The 24,380-nt window shown below is 43.2% G+C and overlaps 1 protein-coding gene across 1 annotated transcript; it reads right to left on the bottom strand.

The window, feature by feature from the left end:
• Window positions 1-7,007: 7,007 nt before the first annotated feature.
• LOC147033773 (uncharacterized) lies at window positions 7,008-24,367 on the bottom strand. Its single transcript, XM_085870622.1, has 4 exons — window positions 24,077-24,367; window positions 23,498-23,667; window positions 19,165-19,287; window positions 7,008-10,616 (listed from the first exon to the last, which is right to left on the bottom strand). Exon 4 carries the CDS (start codon window positions 8,139-8,141, stop codon window positions 7,314-7,316), a length of 828 nt encoding a protein of 275 aa, XP_085726748.1. The 5' UTR covers window positions 8,142-10,616; window positions 19,165-19,287; window positions 23,498-23,667; window positions 24,077-24,367; the 3' UTR covers window positions 7,008-7,313.
• Window positions 24,368-24,380: the final 13 nt, after the last annotated feature.

Raw genomic sequence — 24,380 nt, forward strand, 5'->3', positions numbered from 1 at the left:
ACTCCATCTCTTCTGGATCTGATTTTATTTTATTTTTTTTATTTTTTTTTTTGTATACCTTGGTCGAGGCTCGTATGAGAGCTAACACACAACTCACAGCAAGGAGGCATGAGACAAGAGGGGCGGGAGTGGAAGGGACAAAACATTGGGGAACAGACACAGGTGAACTGTGGAAGGATGGGGAAGGATGGGGATGGGACGGGGAACATGGCGAGGGGAAGATGGACATTAAAGGGACTTTCAGGAAGGAAAGCAGGAGAATTGAAGGAAGTGGGCTTGGGTGGATTATCGGGGGTAGAAAAGATCGAGGATTTGGATGGGGGAAGATAAGAGGTGGTGGTGAACAGCTGTTTTGAAAGCCTGGAGGGAAGAATGGCAAAGAATAGAGTGAGGAAGTTTATTCCAAAGGCGGGAAAAAAGAGGAATGAAAGAGTGAAGATGAGCAGTGATTCGTGATTTTGGTAGTTTTACCAGAAGGGGGTTGTTGGCGGACCTTGAGCGACCTGTGGAAATGTGGTTGGGACAAATCACAGAGAGAGCAGGGGGGGCAAGGCTGGAGAGGAGTCGGTAGAAGACAGAAAGACCACCGACCAACCTGCGGTGATTGAGTGAGAGGCTCAAAGACTCAGCTTCATTGCGGGAGATGCCAATGATCTTAAAAGCCCTGGTTTCGACAGCGTGAAGTCGAGAAAGGTGGGAGGCAGGAGCACCAGCCCAGAGGGGAGAGCAGTACTCCATCAGGCTACGGACAAAAGCTTTGTAAGTGGTCAGGAGCTCAAGAGGGCCGAGGAAGGACTTTGCACGACGGAGGATTCCCAGTCGGCGACTGGCTTTTGAGGCAAGGTTGGAAATGTGACTTTCCCAGGAAAGGTCATGGCAGATAGTGAGACCCAGAAGCTTGAAAGAAAAGACTTCTTCCAGAGGATTGTTGAGAAAGTCGATGGGGGGGTTTTGTAAACGGTCCTTTCGAAGAGATATAGTGAGAGTGTGAGATTTGTCTGGATTGAAAGACATGTTCCACGTGTTGGACCAGTTTGTGATTTTATCCAGATCTGCAGTGAGCGAAGAAGCTGCTGCTTGCCGGTCTGAGGGATGACAGATGGTACGGCAGAGGGTGGAGTCATCGGCAAAGAGAAATAGAGGATTTTCCAGAGAGTCCGAGAGATTTTGACAAATTCCCCTAAAAATATCTGCTGTTCTTCCTTTGCTCCAATCGGTTCATCTGACCATATGCTTGTTTAAGTAAACATCTCTCTGGCTGTTATTAGAGAACCACCTCAGTGTTCTCGAGTCTGGAATTTCATTCAGGCCGACTGGCAGGGTCTTCAAGCAGCCATCAAACTTCGAGACTGGTCTCCCATCTCTACTTTTTCTGACATCAACTCGTCCTGGGAATTCTTTCGAAGAAACTTGCTCTCTCTCTCATGCACAGATTTTTCCCCTCTCATGATCAGTTGTCCTACCCTTCCTCCTGCCCATGGTACATGGAAACTTGTGGCAAGGCAGTTGTCTTGACACAACTTGCCTTCCCCTAATGGAAGGCTAACCCAACTGAAGGTAATCTTAGTTCCTTCCACAAAACTCGGAACAAGAGTGTGTCTACCCTCAGGAGATCCAGAAAACAACATCTTTGGAATCTCAAGTCTGAACTCTTAAAACCTGTCTCCCACCTCCAAATCCTAGTGGTGTTCAGTTAAGTCTGTTTCTGGTGTATGCTCCCCCTCCATCCCCTCCCTTACCTCAAAAGGCCACACAGCTGACACTGCACGTGAAAAGACTGAATGCCGAAACTCCGTGTTTGCTTCTAAATATTGTTTCCGAAACCCATCGCTTTCTGTATCCACCTTACCCAGTCATTCCTGGACTCTGTGTCCTTTTCTCCTGACAAGGTGGAGAGCATGCTGTCTCAGATTCAGATTGATTCTGCAATTGACTTGACTCAGATTCTGCAATTGGTCCAGCCGGCATCAGCCCACGTGTCCTAAAAACCTGCTCCGCTGCTCTTGCTCACACTCTCTCTGTTCTATTCACCCTCTCATTTGCTCAAGGTCATCTGCCATCTGCTTGGAAATCAGCAGACATCACTGCCCTGCATAAAAAGGTGCAAAAACAGATCCCTACAACTGCAGACCAATCAGCCTTCTCCCAATCATGAGCAAGGTTATGGAATCCATCATCGCTTCAGACATTAAATCCTTCCTCTTGTCAAATGCCCTGATTTCCGATCAACAATTTGGATTCAGACCAGGTCACTCTACCCATGACAAGCTGCTCCTGTTTTCCCAACAATGGATGGAGGTCTTCAATGCCAGGCATGATATCAGAGCCATCTCCCCAGACATATCACGTGCTTTCGATAAGGTCTGGCACCCTGCCCTGCTCACCAAGCTCTCTTCCTACAGTATCCAAGGCCATCTCCACTCATGGCTCACAGACTTCCTCTCTTGTCGCAGTGAACGTGTGGCCCGAAATGGAGTTCTCTCATCCCCTCTTCCTGTCCAGGCTGGAGTTCTTCAAGGCAGCGTTCTGGGTCCTGCTATTTTTCTGGTTTTCATGAATGATCTCCCCGACTCTCTGGAAAATCCTCTTTATCTCTTTGCTGATGACTCCACCCTCTGCCATACCATCTGTCATCCCTCAGATCGGCAAGCAGCAGCTTCTACACTCTGCAGATCTGGATGAAATCGCAAGCTGGTCCAACACGTGGAACATGTCTTCCAACCCTGACAAATCTTACACTCACTATGTCTCTCTGAATGGACCATCTGGAACACCCCCCACCCCCAATCTACTTTCTCAACAATCCTTTTGAAGTCTTGTCATTCAAGCTTTTGGGTCTTACTATCAGCCATGATCTTTCCTGGGAAAGCCACGTTTCCAATCTGGCCTCCAAAGCCAGTCGCCGACTGGGAATCCTCAATTGTGCAAAGTCTTTCTTTGGCACACCTGAGCTCCTGACCACATACAATGCTTTCATTTGCAGTGTGATTGAGTACTCTTCTCCCCTTCTGGTAAAACTACCAAAATCAAGAATCACTGTTGACCTTCACTCTTTCATTCCTCTTTTTTTCCCTGCCTCTGGAACAAACTCCCACACTCTCTTCAATCCCACTCTTCCCTCCAGATCTTCAAAACAGCTGTTCACCACCATCTCTCATCTTTCCGCATCCAAAACCACGATCCTTTCTACTCCCGTTAATCCACCCCAAACCCACCTCCTTCAAATTCCCTGCTTTCCTTCCTAAAAGTCCCTGTAATGTCCATCTTGTATAACCCATGTTCCCTGCCTCATCCCTCTACCATGCACAGATCTCCTCATGTCTCTGTTCCCCACTGTTTTGTGCTTCCCTCTCCCACCACTCTTGTCTCCTGCTCCCTTTGTTATACGTTATGTGTGATTGTTCTTATACGAGCCTCAACATTGTATCTTAAAAATAATTTAAAAAAAAAAGAAGACATGATTGGGTTATTATGGTTTGTGGAGGGAAGCATTTTGTGTTTTTAGACTGTCTGTGGTGTCCTGCTTTTTGGAAATAAAATAAATAAACAAGCAGTCATAGACTGGTACTTATGAAATCGTCAACTTAACCTCTGACCTTGTCTAATAAAAGCTGTCTCTAGAGAAGGTAGTGACGCAAACCAGAAGTTTCTACGATGATTCTGTACCAAACCATCAAAAATCGAATGTTTGACCTCACTGTGACCTTGACCTTTGACCGATTTTGACCAAAATCTAATCGGCACTACCCATCACCCTCCTGAATCACGTGGTGTAATTTGACATTGGTAGCTTCTTCCGTTCTCGAGTTATCGTGCCTACAAACAAACAAACAAGCAGTCATAGACTGGTACTTATGAAATCGTCAACTTGACCTCTGACCTTGTCTAATAAAAGCTGTTTCTAGAGAAGGTAGCGACGCAAACCAGAAGTTTCTACGATGATTCTGTATCAAACCATCAAAAATAGTAACGTCGAGCGAAGCAAAAATCTACATTTCTCCACGCAATTATATTATACCTTAACGTAACTCAACGACGCGTCTGCTCGAGCGCACTGCATCATGGGACGACCCGTGACGCGTCGAGTGAAATATTTTTTATACAATCTTAAAACGTCTCCAAAACATCTGATTTTTACCAGAATTTCGACAACCGAGTTTTAAGCGTCCGAAGCGATCGCAAAAATCGAAGTTAAAACGAACTCGTAACGTCGAGCGAAGCAAAAATACTCCATTTCTCCACGTGAATTTACGGAATTATGTTTGACCTCACTGTGACCTTGATCTTTGACCGATTTTGACCAAAATCTAATCAGCACTCGCCACCACCCTCCTGAATCAGGTGGTGTAATTTGACATGGGTAGCTTCTTCCGTTCTCGAGTTATCGTGCCAACAAACAAACAAACAAACAAACAAACAAACAAGCAGTCATAGACTGGTACTTACGAAATCGTCAACTTGACCACTGACACTTGTCTAATAAAAGTTGTCTCGAGAGAACGTAGCGACGCAAACCAGAAGTTTCTAAGATGATTCTGCACCAAACCATCAAAAATCGAATGTTTTGGATGTTTGACCTCACTGTGACCTAGACCTTTGACCAATTTTGACCAAAATGTAATCAGCACTAGCCATCACCCTCCTGAATCACGTGGTGTAATTTGACATTGGTAGCTTCTTCCATTCTTGAGTTATCGAGCCAACAAACAAACAGAAACGGAAGGCATCAATATACTTACGAAATCTTTAGATTTCGTAAGTAACAAACTAACAAACAAACAGTAACGGAAGTCATCAATGTACTTACAAAATCTTTATATTTCCTAAGTAACAAACAAACAGAAACGGAAGTCATCAATATACTTAAGAAATTTATACAATATTAAAACGTCTCCAAAACATCCGTTTTTTACTAGAATTTCGACAACCGAGTTTTAAGTGTCCTAAGCGATCGCAAAAACCGAAGACAAAATTAAAATCGAAGTTAAAACAAACTCGTAACGTCGAGCGAAGCAAAAATACTCCATTTCTCCACATTAATTTACAGAATTATGTTTGACCTCACTGTGACCTTGACCTTTGACCAAAATCTAATCAGCGCTAGCCATCACCCTCCCGAATCACGTGGTGTAATTTGACATTGGTAGCTTCTTCCGTTATCGAGTTATCGTGCCAACAAACAAACAAACAAATGCACAAACAAACAAACAAATGCACAAACAAACAAATGCACAAACAAACAAACGGAAGTGATCAATATACTTACGAAATCTTTAGATTTCGTAAGTAACAAACAAACACAAACAGATGACGGAAGTCATCAATATACTTACGAAATCTAAAGATTTCCTGAGTAATAAAGTTTGTTTTCAATATGAAGTAGAATTTCAAGTGCGAGTCAGGTTCACTGTTTTTTCATTCAAAATCTTGGTAGATTAGCAAACCTATACATTTTCGAAAATGTTATGACATGGGGAATCTAAAAATAGGGTTGGGCATACAACCATACTTTTTTTGAAAGGAGTGTTTTTTTATGGCCAAATTTCACGCTGATCACGAATCCGTTGAACTTTTTGACATCGGATGATGTCTTGGGTTGGTAAAATGCAAAAATTCAAAATGGCCGTCAAATTTACCCACTTTTCAGGTAAAATTTGATAATTATAGCTTACTAGGGCATGTAATATTTGAGTTGGGCACACATCGACTTTTTCTCTGTTGTCCCGTTGAAAGGAATTTTTATGGCCATTTTTCACGCTGATCACGAATCCGTTGAAATTTTTGACCTCGGATGATGTCTTACTAAGACTTTCTTAATTCCTTCAATTACTAAGGTTTTCTTAATTCCTTCAATTACGGTAACACCGTTGAAATTTTTGACTGAGGATGATGTCTTACTAAGACATCATCCTTGGTCAAACATTTCAATGGATTCGTGATCAGCGTGAAAAATGGCCATAAAAAACACTCCTTTTAACGGGACAACAGAGGCAAAGTCTGTGTGCCCAACCCTCTTAGGTTAGTAAAATGCAAAAAATCAAAATGGCCACCAAATTTACCCACTTTTCAGGTAAAATTTGATAATTATGGCTTACTAGGGCATGTAATATTATCCTTCGATCGTGGGAACGCCGTCTTTCCTGATTCCTTCGATTGCGGAAACATGGGCTTTCTTGATTCCCTCGATCGCGGGAACACAGGCTTTCTTACTTCCATTTAATCTTTAATACACAGTTTCATGTCCTGAATCGAGTAAGTTTTGAAATGCCAAAATATTATTACATGCCCTAGTAAGCCATAATTATCAAATTTTACCTGAAAAGTGGGTAAATTTGGTGGCCATTTTGATTTTTTGCATTTTACCAACCAAAGACATCATCCTAGGTCAAAAATTTCAACGGATTCATGATCAGCATGAAAAATGGCCATAAAAAACACTCCTTTCAACGGGACAGAGAAAAAGTCGGTGTGCCCAACCCTATTAAAAATACATGTTTACATTTGCGGACATTCCTGCATCGCTGCCATTTTGAAAATCCAAAATGGCCGCCACGGCGGTATGTCCGTAAATGTAATCATTGATTTTCGGATTCTCCATGTTGTGACGTTTCCGAAAATGTATAGGTTTGCTAATCTACCAAGATTTTGAAGGAAAATTAATTTACTGACAGAGTGAACCTGACTATGCTACCAATTGGCTAATATTAAGAGTTGGCTATATCAGGAACCACGAGCGATCTCTGATCGCAGCCCTCAAGACACACCATGATGACACCCATGTTGTCATCGTTCATAGAGTGAAGATACTTGCTTTACCCCATTTGGGAATGAACTCTGTCAGGACCTTTCGGTGAACGATGTAACAAAGTGCTTCAATTAAATTAAACTTGGGTTCTTCACGGTGTCAACTGAGCTAATTTGTAATGGTGACCTAAAGGTCATGCTGGACAAAGTTAGGGTATCGGTGGACACTAATGCAAAGTTAAGGTATATAGGTTGACGGGGGGGGGGGGGGGGGGGGGGGCAACAGCCTTTCTCACTTCGTTGATAAATTCCAGCTCCCCCTCCCCCCATTTATTTGTGAAATGATAAATGAAAGGTCAAGGCTCCATGAAGCCAATTATTCCATTTACAGCATTTCCTAGGCTGGGCTATTTGAAAAAGAAAACCGACAGCAAGTCAAATGCACGTCATCACCAGCTTTCTTAATTCCTTCAATTACGGTAACACCGGCTTTCTTAGTTTCTTCAATTACGGTAACACCGGCTTTCTTAATTCCTTCAATTACGGTAACACCGGCTTTCTTAGTTTCTTCAATTACGGTAATACCGGCTTTTCTTAATTCCTTCAATTATGGTAACACCGGCTTTCTTGATTCCTTCAATTACGGTAATGCAGACTTTCTTGATTCCTTCAATTACGGAAACACGGGCTTTCTTGATTCCTTCGATCAGGGGAACACGGGCTTTCTTGATTCCTTCGATCACGGGAACACGGGCTTTCTTGATTCCTTCGATCACGGGAACACGGGCTTTCTTGATTCCTTCGATCACGGGAACACGGGCTTTCTTGATTCCTTCGATCAGGGGAACACTGGCTTTCTTCATTCCTTCGATCATGGGAACACGGGCTTTCTTGATTCCTTCGATCACGGGAACACCGGCTTTCTTGATTCCTTCGATCACGGGAACATCGGCTTTGATTCCTTCGATCACGGGAACACCGGCTTTCTTGATTCCTTCGATCACGGGAACACCGGCTTTGATTCCTTCGATCAGGGGAACACCGGCTTTCTTGATTCCTTCGATCACGGGAACACAGGCTTTCTTGATTCCTTTGATCATGGGAACACGGGCTTTCTTGATTCCTTCGATCACGGGAACACGGGCTTTCTTGATTCCTTCGATCACGGGAACACCGGCTTTCTTCATTCCTTCGATCAGGGGAACACTGGCTTTCTTCATTCCTTCGATCAGGGGAACACTGGCTTTCTTGATTCCTTCGATCACGGGAACACGGGCTTTCTTGATTCCTTTGATCATGGGAACACGGGCTTTCTTGATTCCTTCGATCAGGGGAACACCGGCTTTCTTGATTCCTTCGATCACGGGAATACAGGCTTTCTTGATTCCTTTGATCATGGGAACACGGGCTTTCTTGATTCCTTCAATCACGGGAACACGGGCTTTCTTGATTCCTTCAATCACGGGAACACGGGCTTTCCCGATTCCTTTGATCACGGGAACACGGGCTTTCCCGATTCCTTCGATTGCGGGAACACGGGCTTTCCCGATTCCTTCGATTGCGGGAACACGGGCTTTCCCGATTCCTTCGATTGCGGGAACACGGGCTTTCCCGATTCCTTCGATTACGGGAACACGGGCTTTCCCGATTCCTTCGATCGCGGGAACACGGGCTTTCTTACTTCCATTTAATCTTGAATACACAGTTTCATGTTCTGAATCGAGTAAGTTTTAAAATGCCAAAAAACGAGCTGATTCAGAGTGGACGATGTCATGTCTCATCCTTTTGTTTTGCCAAGAACGCTTCGGTAAATGAATCCATCACACCCACACTCTCAGAAAATGACATCACCCACAGCCATGTGCCACATACAAAAGGAGATCGAGTTCATGACAAACCACAGACACACCTGTACATTTATAAACATTTATTTCGTTATGATCGGAGATCGGTCTCAAAAATGACACTTTGATGCAGTTGAGAATTTGGAGCTGCCATTCAGAGGTGTGCTATCACACGCTTCACTGCAAGGCTTCAAACAGGGGGTGCACCTCATTTCACCCCCTCCCATTCCTAATCCACAATCTTTGAACCATTAATCCTTTAGAACCCAACCCTTTTACCTGTGACGTCACATGTTCCCATACCTAACGTAACCTCTTAATTACAGGTTGCTGTTTCCTCACTTCACTCACTCATGCCCTTGAATGGAGTGTCCAACTGTTCCCCACTCAGTTTAGCCCTCCGTGACGTCACTCTTCAATGAGACTCGCTCTTGTAAAGAAAAATAAAAGATTCGTAAACAGACTTTTCAAAACCATCATTTAATTTACAAACACACAAGTGCTCCTCCACAGCTGTCACCTGACACGGGGGTGCAAAGTCTGCTCCGAGTTGCGTATTCGCCTTTGAGCCGTCTGTAATCTGGGTTCGATTCCTGAACAGACTATAAACTGTCACCATGTGCCTTGCTGGCAGGACATTGCATCCTCTTGCAGATAAGGTGGATGTCCCAGATAAATGGTCATGGATGGTGACCAACCAAGTGAGTGAATGAGGGTGGGGTCAGGGGGGGTGTGGGAGGGAAAGAGGATGGAGAAAGAGATGCCATATCAGCTTTCTTTCTCAATTCCAGTTATTGAACTTGTTGGATCCCAGAACTCCAACTTTGCTGTAATGAAGACCTCATTCCCAACAAGCACAGTTACATTCCATCAATTTGTGCTGACAGTGTATCACTTATATAGACTTCGTTTTATTAAATTGTAGTCAGTTGGCAGCACTTCATAATGTGTGTGTGTGTGTAAACAAATTTATTGGAGCTATTATCGTGTCCCATGTCCATTCACTTGTGCATCACGTTCCCCTCTTTTTGGAGATGACAAGCCATGTATGCTGATATCGCACTCCATTGTTTTTTTTTGTTTTTTTTTCCTGGATGGGTTTAAAATGGAAATAAAACTTAAGCTGGGAATGAATGAATGTACGTGCATGTGTATAATCATCGTGTTGCATGTTCTGAGAGTTTAGAATTTGAAGGTCGGGGTCATTTGGGGAAAGAGTGTGAGAGTCCTTGTATCTATGTAGGACTGCTGAGTTCTCACACACCCATTTAGTTGGGGAAGGGAGTGGGGCATTGACGTGCACCAAAACTGTGGTATTTTCATTTACTTCACATATAATGTAGTTAAATGTTAAACGACCATTATCGACTTTGAAAATCTTTAATATGCATGTAAAAAAAAAAAAAAATGGGTCAACACCAAAAGTGATCACATGCTGTTGGCATGGGTGCAGGATAACAACATGCAATTAAAAACAAGTTCATGAGAGAAGTCTATGCTTGACCACACGTCAGACAGACCACAGAGAAAACCTTTATTTATTATTTATTTTTCTGAAAGCAAATTTAATTGGCCGTTGTTAAATGGAGACGGATCAGGTACGTTAGCACTACAAATCGATAGTGTCGATAACCTAGGCCACTGTGATGCTGTACTTCTAAAAGCGCTGTCCTTCTGAAAGGCAAACTACGATCCTTCAGAATATCGTTCTTGGATGTCACATCCGAGCAAACAAATAACAACGATGAAAGCCAAACAAGTTCGATGGAAGCGAGGAACGTTTCAACTTAAAAAACAAAACAAAAATAACACCAGCTTAACTTTGGTCCACAATTTGGGGCTAAATTAATTGGATTGTCTCTGGGACATTCAAAGGAGCATCCCTTGGACTAGTACAAGATGAGTCATTCTGTATCTTCCACTTTTATCTTCTTGGTCAGTCGTTCCTTTACAATTTTCAGCTTTATGCCACTGTTCTCCTGTTGTACCATCTCGTGATCACTCGATCCCACCTTGTACATCGTTTTCCTGTGGACAACAAAAAGGTTTTCGAGTGGGTCAATGAGGCAATATCCACGAACCTGTTTTAAATAGAAAAATAAGTTTCAAACGACACTTGTTTTAAGTTGTTGCGGTTGATGAAGATGAAACCCTGTTGGTCCGCTTTGCCGATCCCTTATTTCCAACACAATGGTTAACGATAAGAGTGCACAGCTTGAAGGTTGACAACTACCTTTGAACTACACCAAAAGAGAAAAAAAACAATGGTTGAAGAGATTTTTTTTTCTTTCCTCCAATACAAAGTTTCTGAAAGAATAACACTTCTACCATCTTAAAAGGGTGTAGATACACGTATGGACTGTAGTCCCAATTAAGTCTCTGAACCTATCAACCAAGAGGTTGTCTTTCTGCTTCTGGCACGACTGTATTTTCATCAATAAATGCCTGTGTCTCAATGAGGATGTAAAATGAGATGAAATGCACAAAGGATGACACCATGTTCTTTCTGTAATCGTGGCTGTGGTGGTGGTTGCTTGCGTGTTCTTTCCTTGCACTGTAATAGTTACCTCCTCCACCAAAGGTGCACGGACATTCTCATCCCTCTCTGTGAGCACGATATCTCAAAGTTATGGATGGATTTGTATGAAACTTGGAAAGGTTGAGTGTGTGATAAATAATTGATCAGTTTGGTGAACATCTGGATCTGGATACTAGAATTAAAAGAAAATTTTCTTTGTGATTCTTCACCATTGAGAGACGGGGCCAAAAAATTGTGTGTAGCATATCGTCTCAAAATATCGTGCATGTGGACAAAACTTGGTGGATTAGTGGGGTCGTGAGAAGAACAAGCCGATTAGATTTTTGTTCAGGTCCCGATGAAGATCCAGCCTATCAGTGGGATGTAAAACGTAAACCTTTCAGCTTGGTGGAGGTATGTGTTCTTCAGAGTGCCGATCTCGTTTTCTTTTGCTTTGAGAGGTCCATCCATCCATTGGGACCATACTGTGTGCAGAGTGTTGGTGCTGCCTAACCAGTCTCCTTGTCTATTGTGTACAATCCTGGACGGGTCGCCACTCCGACACAGGATACCAGCAAGCTGGCACTCATTTTGCCGACCTCAGAAGGATGACAGGCAGAGTCAACCCCACCTGGTATTATTTCAACAGCCGACTGGGATTTGAACTCAGGATCCAAGGATCCCAAGCCCACCACCCTAACCATTAAGCCAGGGGTTATTAACCTTTTGATGATTCCAGACCAATGGATTGCCCAACATGGTCCCATACCCCCTTCGCTTGACTGGTGAAATCCTCATCATCACCAGCCCTATTAGTCAGGTCAGGTATAGGAGCATGTGCCAGAACAGCGCGTCGCTGCCTATTAGTTGACAGTATGAATTCCAAAGATGTCAATAGCTTGAATTTATTTTAGATATGGATAGCTCGGAATAGAACATGAAAGGCAATCATAAGCTACAAATTTAGTTCCCATGCCCCCAAGGGGTATGGATAGCCCCGGTTAAGAACCCCTGCATTAAGCCAACACCAGGCATTTTGAGAGGTATTGCTCTGATATTTAATTTTGTTCCCCTCCTGTGTCCGTTCGGCTCTTTTATAAAGAGTTCCTGTTGTCTTACCGTCTGAACCATGAGATTGAATGAAGCTCCAGGTCAAGTTTTTAAAAAGGGCATTTTTATGTTCAAACGGACATGTATTTTTTTTCATTTAAATTAATTATTGGCTTTCTAACGATGCCATTTTTTAGTCACAGGTCTACACGAGCTCTGCATCATGGTTGTTGGTGGGGGGGGGGGGTCAATTTTTGAAATGTACATCCCATTGGTTAGACAGCTGATGGACTCCACCCACATTTGTTGCTTGTGTCCACCCACCATGGCACCCAGACAAAATAATATGGCCATCATCTTGGTTTTCTGTTCGGCCGAAGCCATCAGGCTAGTCGGCTTCTGCCAACTTTACACTGCCTGGGTTTGTTTTTTTGCATTACAGGTTGTGACCACAGTGTTGTCATGTCGCACTTGTTATTCTTCGACAGCAGGAACCCTTTGGAATAAAGTGATGGGCAGATGGACTCTGTGCTTTTTAGTAATAGATACATGTATTTGAAGGTGTAAATTTAGGCTGTGATTTATTTATTTTATATGTTTTTGCTTGACCCCCTCCTAACCCCCTGGGGTGTTTATTAGAGGAACCACGGTATGTGAAGGGTCTGTGTGTAAATCGTGTCATTTTCACCCACCATGACATCGACAGTCGTGGCCAAAACTATTGTCACCCATGCACTTTTTCCAAATAACTCGCAATTTTCTCCAAAAATAAGTTGAAATTGATAAAAGTATTTTGTCTCCACAATTCTCTATTTCACTGTTCATATTACAGAACCTTTTCTTTTGATTCAGAACTTAATATATCCTTTTAAATCAGAAAATAAAAATAAATGGCGTTGACAATTATTGACACCCTCAACTTGATATTTGGAATCACAGCCTTTGGATAAAATACCTGCAGTCAAGTGTTTCCTTTCACCGTGAATGAGCTTCCTACACCTCCACTGGCAGGATGGTCCACTCTTCTTATGCAAACTGCTCAAGTTCTCCTAGATTTGAAGAATGCCTTCTCCCAACTGCTGTTTTCAGATCTCCCTTTAGGTGTTCAATGGGATTTAGATCTGGACTCATTGCTGGCCACTTCAGAACATTCCAGTGTTTTGTTTTGAACCATTCGTAGGTGCTTTTTGAAGTGTGTTTGGGGTCACTGTCCTGCTGCAATACCCATGACCTTCGACGGAGACCCATCTTTCTGACACTGGGTTGAACATTGTGCTCCAAAATACCTTGGTAATCTCCTGATTTCATGATTCCATGCACACATTCAAGGCACCCAGTGCCAGAGGCAGCACAGCAACCCCAAAACATCACTGAACCTCCTCCATGTTTGACTGTAGGGAAGGTGTTCTTTTCTTTGAAGGATTTATTTTGTTTTCTGTAAACATTGAGATGATGTGCTTCACCAAAAAGCTCTAATTTGGTCTCATCTGTGCACAGGACATTCTCCTCGAAGGATGTTGGCTTGTTCAGGTGTGTTTTGGCAAACTACAGTCGGGATTTCTTACATCTCTCTCTCAGCAGTGGGATCCTCCTGGGTCTCCTACCATAGAACCCCCTTTCATTGAGTTGGCGACGGATGGTGCGAGTTAACTGTCGTACCTTGTGTCTGAAGGTCAGCTTGAATCTGTTTGGCAGTTGATCGAGGTGCTTTCTCAACATTTGAACAATCCTTCGCTGCAATCTTCGATCAAGTTTTCTCTTGGGGCCACGTCCAGGGAGGTTGGCTCCAGTGCCATGGACCTGAAACTTCCTGATAACATTGTGTAAGGTGGATACAGGAACATCAAGGTCTCTGGGGATGGGCTTGTAGGTTTGAGAATGTCCATGCAAGGCAACAATCTTGTGTCTGACCTCCTCAGACAAGTCGCTGGTTTTCTTTCTTTTCTTCATGCTCATTGTGGTACACACAATGACATAAAACAGCAGAATGACTCCTTGTCTCAATTCAAACTGGTTGAATGAGTGATTTTAATATTGCAGGCATCTACAACTCATCACAGGTGAGTTCAATTCCAAAGTAAAGGAGAATCACCTGCTTGAAATCTAATAATTTCAAACAACTTCTGAAAGGGGCCAATATTATTGTCCGAACCATTTTAGGATTTGTGTGTGGAATAAGCATAGATTTAGTAATTTTTTGTTTTGTTTTGTTCCACTGCAAACCAAAATATTTTTTAATTTCAACAATTTTTCTGGAAGAAATGGTGCATTATATGAAAATAGTGCAAGGGTGCCAATATTGTTGGCCACGACTGTATGGCGAGAGGATTAGCAAACCACAAATGAACTGTTGAGTGGCGTTCATTTTCATCGTCCAAACATTTGGAGACTTGGGTGCATGACTGGTTGTGCTGTATTGTGTGTTCACCAGAGGAGTATTCATTGTGTTGCGGGTAAGACTGTTGAGCATCATCAGCACATCTCCCTCCCCAACACCTCTCCAGGAAGCAGCTGCTTGGGGTTCGAGAACCTCAGCGCAAACCCAGGAGCAAGTGACCACATCCGCGAAAAGGTTCTCGAGCTCTGGGGAGGCCCTGCCGACGAGATCCCATCTGCTTCCAGGATCGACGCGGAGGTTCAAGGGCTCCATCCAGTTTCTCCATGGAGCTGTCGGGCTCCATGTATGGGATCTCACCTCCTCCTAAGGTCCACAATAAGGTCCCAAGTCCTCTTATTGATGTCCTTCACGTATCCATGATGCGCACACTCTGTCGAGTCTGACATGCTGCGTATTCAGAGAAGCTCGTAACTCCTTCGTGTGATTATGAAGTTGGAAGCCGTTATCTGTTGGTAAAAACATCTTCACTACAATGTTCTTTGTCATAATGAAGAGTGATGAGGGATTCACATTGTTTTCCATACATGATAGGAACCTCTTACAAGAAAGATTCTCTTGTTCAGAAATCTGCGTGGATGATCCTCGAGTTGAGATGCTGAAACATTTGGTTATCACATCACCAATCTAAAAGCTGATCTCCAGCTGTGTCTATGGAAGGCACCTTCTGGTGAGGTAATACACACACACAATGATATGCTGTTTGAGTCACCATCTTCATCTTTTGTATGCAACACATGGCTGTGCGTAGCATCATTTGCTGGGGGGTGCTTGCTGTGTCGCTGATGCAGTGCCCCCCTGTCGTGCAGAGCAGGAATTTGTAGTTTGTTCAGGGGTGGTAGCTTGCCGACTCTTCATGAAGGACACTGTGTGATCTTTAACGTCTACCAAATAATACCGGCAGATGGGACGTCCATCTGAGGAACGCCGCACATACATTTAATTGCACCTGCCTACAAAACATCATGATGACCGTTTGTTTATAGCTGGGCCGAAGATTCGAACCGAGGAATGACAGCGAGTGTGCACACCACTCTGCTATCCTTCCAGCCTCTCGAGTCACCTGGAATTAGAGGTGAACTGGCACACCATTGTCTGGATTAGAGACGACTAGTGTCTTTGCACCTTGGTCTGCAGTATGCAGAGCCCAGAAAACTTTGATTGGAAGGATAAGACCCCACATATCCAGTGACAGAATTCCTATTTCTTCCACTAGCAATCTTGTCCATCAATGAGACTTGAACCACCGTTCTGTTTTAACTCCACATGGAATTCACAGCCACCGCTGCTTCTATTCTCACCTTTACCGAGAAAGTTTCCAGTTTTAGTACTGTGACATATGGATCACATATGCTCACGTACCTCAACTCCGCTCTTTTCTCATGCGAGATCTTTGTTAGCTCACCTGTAACGAAGCTCCGAGGAGCTAATGAGGTAGCGCCTCCGTCCGTCCGTCCACAAAACACTTGCAACTTCTCTGAAACTACACGTACAGTTTTAATGAAACTTCACCACAACCTTCATCACCGTGTGTGTACCAATGTTTGTTCATAGCATTTAAAAATAAAAATCAGGCCCCAAGGGGTTTTGCAGGGGTGTTGGGGGAGGTATTAATCAACTGACAGTGGGGCAGCAAGTGGAATCAAGCAAAGGAATGAGAGAAAGAGAGAGAGAGGCGGGAGAGAGAGAGAAAGAGATGGGTTGGAAACCTGCAAGTGTAGGTTTGGGTGAGGTAGGGTTGATGAGAGTATTAAAGATCATGGGAAGGGTTGCGGGATTTAAATGCTACACGAAGCAGTGGGCAAAAGACAGCATGGCTTTCGGTTCCAGGATTCATTTCACCCAGAATGTGGTTCATAAAACATGATCCCATAATCCCTAAATGGACTTCCGTCTGTATTATGCATTACCAGCAATACCAGAAAGGCTGTATTGACATCCTCAAGATGGTGTTTATGTCCCACTCGACGGGCGATCTCGTTCTTTTGACACATCCCTATATTTGGATGGTGTATAGGCGACAGACCGCTCCCTTGATCGCTCCCGAAAATAAGATTCACCCGGGTTACGTATATGAAGAGAAAACATACATACTGCTCATGTGCATCTATAATACATCGTGGTTGTATAGACTGGATCATTCCAATTGCACCCCCTTACCCCCTCCACCCTCTACCCCCTCCACCCTCTACCTCCTCCACCCTCCTCCACCAGCCCCCCCTCCTCTCCAAAGGAAGAAAATGAGCAAAATTTTATTCTTCAAAATTTGATCAAAGAATCAAATAAACTTGCACTTGCACATCATTGTCACACAAACACATCATCATAATCATTTTAATAGATATTTTTGAACATCTATTACACTTTTACAGAATGGTGAGGAAACCAACCGTTGTGGCCTGACATCGGACTTCATCTCTACCGTATACTGAAGTGGCTGGATTTCTCCCTCCGTCTGTCTGTCCTGCCTGTGTCACGCTCTTTTCGCTGGGATGGCATTACGTCTCGTGATAGGCTAGGCCTCTACAGACGTGCACGTCATCCTGATGTCCAGCACTGAATGCATCCCGTCCTCATGTCGTTCTTCAAAGTTTTTTTTTTTTTTAATCTTTGTTTTCGATGGGTGCATAAAGGGATAAAATGTGCATCGACCCCGATCGTAGTAGCGGTAGTTTGGGGGTGGGGGAGGGGTGGGGATGAGTGTTGTGTTTTATTGTGGTGTTTCTGGCCTTGCGAGCTGCCCTGGGGCAGCACTTTTTGTACGGACGTTTCATCATCTTGATAAAAGCGTTCCTGCACGGGCTTATTTTACCAGTCAAAATGATCCCCCTCAAGCTCAGGATCCTCAACCGAAGAGCACGATGATGCAGGAGAAGTGGCAACTGAGATGGGACGAAGTTTTCTCGCGATTTGCATGAAAAGCGAGTGAGAAAGGTGTTCCGCATACATCTTCTCCTTTTACGGAGACCATCGTGTCGTTATAGAACGAGTCCATAATCGATGAAAAACATGTCGAAATCTTCATTTTAACTTACCCCACCCAACTCTTTCCATTATCGAATGTGCCGATGCATGGACAGTTTGAAAAATGTAATATCCCGTTGATATTTTATCAATATCTTCGAGCCGATGATAGAGAGAGTCACCCAGCCCGACAACATACATACAACACAACACACTTTCCCTCCATTATATTAAGATGATAAGGAGCTGCCAGGCACTGCCTGGAGGGGGATACGCTGGGTGTTTTTCTGGCAGTTTCTGGAAGTGGACATTGAAAAGTGATGGAGTTATTGACCTCATCATGGTGACCGTTGCCTGCAGGCCCTCAGCAGCATTGCCTGACCCCACATCCCAATATACACTTTATGGGGGCCTTTGGTGGCTTCAAAACTCATGCTTACTTTGATTAAACGATTATATTCCGGTTGCTCTCCACCGAGGAGACCAACATGGTTTCTCCTGCAGCACCAATGTAAGCAGAAGGGCACGCGGTAGAGCGCGTACCTCCACCACGGCGACTGAACAGTTTACGTTTTATATCCCACTGATAGGCCGCATGTGCATCCGGACCTGAAACTAAATCTAATCTGGTTGTTATCGTCATGTAACCAAGTTTCATCCCAATCCCTCCCAAACTTTGCGATATCGTGTTTTATCTCATTTTGCCCCCATCTCTCACTGGTGAAGAATGACTTATAAAAAAAATTCGGATCCAGATTCGTCCTTGGCACACACCCAACCTGTCCACGACTTATTGAGATATCCTGCTCACAGACAGACAAGCACAGTGTGAAAACATAACCTCCATCTACCTTTGGTGTTGGAAGTAATAAAGGGCTGCCAGGATAACCTCGGTCCTTGAGGTATGCGCACACTCCGAGCTGTCTCACCTGGGTCCGAATCTCAGCCCAGCTCAACTGTCATTCTGGTGTTTCACAGGCAAGGCAAGACATCGATGTGTCTGCCATTCCTCAGGTTGGATGTTAAGCCAGAGAACCGTTCTGCTGGCATTGATTAGTGGATGTAAAATATCCTAGATTCCCACGGTGTCCTTCACGAAGAATAGGGGTCATCGCCAGCACCCTGAACAAACGAAATTCCTGCCCTAACCCTCTCGCTTACCCACACTTGGCAAGTGTGGTGAGTTCTATGCCAATAACCCCAAGTGAGCAGGAGGAGGTGGTCGTCCTGCAGCTGGGGGAGTGGGAGAGAGAGAGAGGGAGCCTTCCCGGCGGTTACCTTCTGGCCGGCAGCACTGCCTGACCCAACATCCCAATATCCACTTTATAGCAACCTTTTGCGGCCTCAAAACAGACATGAAGGCCAACGTCTGGAAGCTTGAAACCTTGCCCAGATTCTGAAGTACATCCACCCAAAATTTGGGGCCTCCAGGTGGATGCTCCTGGATGATGGGGCCAAAGAACAACAAACGCACAACCACCAAGGAGACAAACTAGGTTTCTGCTGGAGCACCAATGTAAGCTCCTTATAAACAACTGGGTGGAGTGAATACCTTGAAAATATGTAAATGGATGATATGTACTTAGATTGAAAACCCAAAAGCATTGCCAAATAACTGAGACGATTGGCCATGAAAGGTAAAAGCTTGCCTCGAGCCAGGTGGACGCCCGGTGCCAGTTTTATAACCCGCAGCTTTCGTTGTGCCTCGGGGACGACCTGGGCTTGTCCGGAATCCTGCCGCTTTTGTAGTCCCAAGAGGTCGTCCTCTCTTCCTGCATCCACCATGGGGATAAGACACTCCATATTGTACCAAACGTTGATCCGATAAAACTTTTAACATCACTCGAGGAGCCATCGTCGCCGGCAGACACAAAGCCACCCAAAGTTCCTCACTTGGAATTTGAGGTGGCATTCCGCACGATGCTCGTTAATAGCGAATGCAGTGAGCTTCATACTTAACGCGTGCACATGAGAGAATAGGAAACAACAACAACACACAATACCCCTGGCTATTTGGAATCCGTGTCGTTAGCTATGACCTTTTGCTTCCGGTTGTTGCTAAACGCTGTGCAGTGTATAAACACGATTGGGTTTTATTTCTATCTTGCGAATATTACTTAACGCGTGCACATGAGAGAGAATAGGAAACAACAAAAACAACACAATACCATGGCAATTTGGAATCCGTGTCGTTGGTTATGACCCTTTTGCTTCCGTTTTTTTTTTTTTGTTTCTGGTTTTTGTCATGGGGAATGATGCATGTCGGGAGATAAAGGCATCGTCGGAGACATGAAAGACCCAAATAATATCAGACATGGTGTATATTTCCTCCACTGATTTTAATAAAGATATCTCCCACATCATCAAAAAATTATTTTTCATCATGATTTACATTATTTGATCGCTGATCCCGAATCCAGGCCGAAGTAACCGGAAATTGCGTATACAGTTGTCAACAAGTTATAGGTAAAGTCAGAAGCGAATGTAAGAAGAATTCTACATTCGCTTCTCGTATTTATTTTTTTTAGATGAGATCCTGTTCTAGGCGGTGTAGTTGTTGTTGTGAAGGTAATGTTGTTGAGGTATAATGTTGAGGTAATTTTTTTCAGATGAGATCCTGTTCTAGGTGGTGTAGTTGTCGTTGTGAAGGTAATGTCGAGGTAAATATTAATTTTTTTAGATGCAATCCTGTTCTTGGCGGTGTAGTTGTTGTGAAGGTAATGTTAAGGATTTTTTTTTTCAGATGAGATCCTGTTCTAGGCGGTGTAGTTGTCGTGAAGGTAATGTTGAGGTAAATATTAATTTTTTTAGATGCGATCCTGTTCTTGGCGGTGTAGTTGTTGTTGTGAAGGTAATGTTAAGGATTTTTTTTTTCAGATGAGATCCTGTTCTAGGCGGTGTAGTTGTCGTGAAGGTAATGTTGAGGTAAATATTAATTTTTTTAGATGCGATCCTGTTCTTGGCGGTGTAGTTGTTGTTGTGAAGGTAATGTTGAGGATTTTTTTTTTTCAGATGAGATCCTGTTTTAGGCGGTGTAGTTGTCGTTGTGAAGGTAATGTTGAGGTAAATATTATTTTTTTTTAGATGCGATCCTGTTCTTGGCGGTGTAGTTGTTGTTGTGAAGGTAATGTTGAGGATTTTTTTTTTTTCAGATGAGATCCTGTTCTAGGCGGTGTAGTTGTCGTTGTGAAGGTAATGTTGAGGTAAATATTAATTTTTTTTAGATGCGATCCTGTTCTTGGCGGTGTAGTTGTTGTTGTGAAGGTAATGTTGAGGTAAATATTAATTTTTTAGATGCGATCCTGTTCTTGGCGGTGTAGTTGTTGTTGTGAAGGTAAGTTGAGGATTTTTTTTTTCAGATGAGATCCTGTTCTAGGCGGTGTAGTTGTCGTGAAGGTAATGTTAAGGTAAATATTAATTTTTTTAGATGCGATCCTGTTCTTGGCGGTGTAGTTGTTGTTGTGAAGGTAATGTTGAGGATTGTTTTTTTTCAGATGAGATCCTGTTCTAGGCGGTGTAGTTGTCGTGAAGGTAATGTTGAGGTAAATATTAATTTTTTTAGATGCGATCCTGTTCTTGGCGGTGTAGTTGTTGTTGTGAAGGTAATGTTGAGGATTTTTTTTTGCAGATGAGATCCTGTTTTAGGCGGTGTAGTTGTCGTTGTGAAGGTAATGTTGAGGTAAATATTATTTTTTTTAGATGCGATCCTGTTCTTGGCGGTGTAGTTGTTGTTGTGAAGGTAATGTTGAGGATTTTTTTTTTCAGATGAGATCCTGTTATAGGCGGTGTAGTTGTCGTTGTGAAGGTAATGTTGAGGTAAATATTAATTTTTTTAGATGCGATCCTGTTCTTGGCGGTGTAGTTGTTGTTGTGAAGGTAATGTTGAGGATTTTTTTTTTCAGATGAGATCCTGTTCTAGGCGGTGTAGTTGTCGTGAAGGTAATGTTGAGGTAAATATTAATTTTTTTAGATGCGATCCTGTTCTTGGCGGTGTAGTTGTTGTTGTGAAGGTAATGTTGAGGATTTTTTTTTTCAGATGAGATCCTGTTTTAGGTGGTGTAGTTGTCGTTGTGAAGGTAATGTTGAGGTAAATATTATTTTTTTTAGATGCGATCCTGTTCTTGGCGGTGTAGTTGTTGTGAAGGTAATGTTGAGGATTTTTTTTTTGCAGATGAGATCCTGTTTTAGGCGGTGTAGTTGTCGTTGTGAAGGTAATGTTGAGGTAAATATTAATTTTTTTAGATGCGATCCTGTTCTTGGCGGTGTAGTTGTTGTTGTGAAGGTAATGTTGAGGATTTTTTTTTTCAGATGAGATCCTGTTCTAGGCGGTGTAGTTGTCGTGAAGGTAATGTTGAGGTAAATATTAATTTTTTTTAGATGAGATCCTGTTCTAGGCGGTGTAGTTGTTGTTGTGAAGGTAATGTTGAGGTAAATATTAATGTTTTAGATGCGATCCTGTTCTTGGCGGTGTAGTTGTTGTTGTGAAGGTAAGTTGAGGATTTTTTTTTTCAGATGAGATCCTGTTTTAGGCGGTATAGTTGTCGTTGTGATGGTAATGTTGTGGTAAATATTAATTTTTTTTAGATGCGATCCTGTTATCGGCGGTGTAGTTGTCGTTGTGAAGGTAATGTTGAGGTAAATATTAATTTTTTTAGATGCGATCCTGTTCCAGGCGGTGTAGTTGGCGTTGTGAAGGTAATATTGAGGTAATATTTATTTTTGCAGATGAGATCCTGTTTTAGGCGGTGTAGTTGTCGTTGTGAAGGTAATGTTGAGGTAAATATTAATTTTTTTAGATGCAATCCTGTTCTCGGCGGTGTAGTTGTCGTTGTGAAGGTAATGTTAAGGTAATATTTATTTTTGCAGATGAGATCCTGTTCTAGGTGGTGTAGTTGCTGTTGTGAAGGTAATATAAATATTTTTGGATGAGATCCTGTTCTAGGCGGTGTAGTTGTTCTTGTGAAGGTAATGTTGAGGTAAATATTAATTTTTTTAGAAGCGATCCTGTTCTCGGCGGTGTAGTTGTCGTTGTGAAGGTAATGTTGAGGTAATATTTATTTTTGCAGATGAGATCCTGTTCTAGGCGGTGTAGTTGCTGTTGTGAAGGTAATATTAATTTTTTTGGATGAGATCCTGTTCTGGGCGGTGTAGTTGTTGTTGTGAAGGTAATGTTGAGGTAAATATTAATTTTTTTAGAAGCGATCCTGTTCTCGGCGGTGTAGTTGTCGTTGTGAAGGTAATGTTGAGGTAATATTTATTTTTGCAGATGAGATCCTGTTCTAGGCGGTGTAGTCGCTGTTGTGAAGGTAATATTAATTTTTTTGGATGAGATCCTGTTCTAGGCGGTGTAGTTGTTCTTGTGAAGGTAATGTTGAGGTAAATATTAATTTTTTTAGAAGCGATCCTGTTCTCGGCGGTGTAGTTGTCGTTGTGAAGGTAATGTTGAGGTAATATTTATTTTTGCAGATGAGATCCTGTTCTAGGCGGTGTAGTTGCTGTTGTGAAGGTAATAATTTTTTTGGATGAGATCCTGTTCTAGGCGGTGTAGTTGTTCTTGTGAAGGTAATGTTGAGGTAATATTTATTTTTGCAGATGAGATCCTGTTCTAGGTGGTGTAGTTGCTGTTGTGAAGGTAATATTAATTTTTTTTGGATGAGATCCTGTTCTAGGCGGTGTAGTTGTTCTTGTGAAGGTAGTGTTGAGGTAATTATTTTTGCAGATGAGATCCTGTTCTCGGCAGTGTAGTTGTTGTTGTGAAGGTGATGTAAAGGTAATATTTTTTTTCATCGCAAAAAGACGGTTTAATTTGATATATTTAAGAAGAATTGTATATTCGCTTCTCGGCTTTGCCTATTCCATATTACGGATATCGAACATTACGTCAACACAAAATTGCAACCCAGTGCGTTTGTTTGGACTACGGCGTAACTCGCCGAGCTTGAAGTTGTGGTTCCCGGCGTTGCGAGCCTCGACGGGTCTTACCGCGGAGGTCCGCCCGCGTCCTTCTTCTTGGATTTCTTGGAACGGAGCTGTTGTGCCATAACCTCTTTGTTCTCGTCCTGGTACATCGACACGGTCATGAACCCCACCTGCTCTTCGGCAGACGAGAAGGAGCAGTTGTGCAAGCCGATGTCCGCTGGGAAATCTGCCATCTGAGAACAACCCACCCTCCCACCACCCAGACACAATTATGACGTCATCCCAACGTCAAGTTCAATCCAATTGACCAAAACGTCACAAAAGGTTGTAAAGGGTTGCTCAGGAAAGTTTTCAGATTTGTTTGTCACAGCATCGTTGTTGACCAGACCCAGGCTGCACATTCAAAACCCGCACAAGTGGCACGTTATCAGTCGTCGTGACGACCGCGAAAAGGGCAAGTTTTAACCAGAAAACAAAAATGTTTGAATCCTCCGTGTAACAGGAACCGATGATCTCAGTAATCAATACATTCAGGTAGACACTAAATGTATGCGTCAATGGGAAGGGCAATAAGAACGTTAAAAAACATCTCGTGTGGTGGACCGTGTGCCAGGGCCACGGCTCGCCCTTTCAAACACCCACCTCGACCTTCGGGTTTTTGTTAGCGCGTTTTTGTCGGGCAGACGGTCCGTCCCGGACGTGGACAGCCGCGGATGTGAGCCCTAAGGTCCCCGCCGTGATGAGAACCAGGCCGCGGCCAACGACACCCGGACGCTCAAACGTTCGTGAAGGACGTGCTGGGCCGGAGGCGGATATTTGATTGTGATTGAATTCTATTTGTGGGGGGGAAAAAAACTACACATTCCTTGATGTCATCACGTCCCGTTACTTTTACTTGCTTGTCCTCATCGTCGTTACTTTTGAGGAAATTTTTTGGGGGATTTTT

The sequence above is a fragment of the Eptatretus burgeri genome, chromosome 1 (genome assembly GCF_056783735.1).
Source record: "Eptatretus burgeri isolate ZD-2024b chromosome 1, Ebu_testis_v1, whole genome shotgun sequence".
NCBI classification, from domain to species: Eukaryota; Metazoa; Chordata; class Myxini; order Myxiniformes; family Myxinidae; genus Eptatretus; species Eptatretus burgeri.

Excerpts from the sequence above, each read along its gene's own strand:
- LOC147033773 (XM_085870622.1), bottom strand. The coding sequence starts at position 8,141 with ATGATCAAAGGAATCAAGAAAGCCTGTATTCCCGTGATCGAAGGAATC.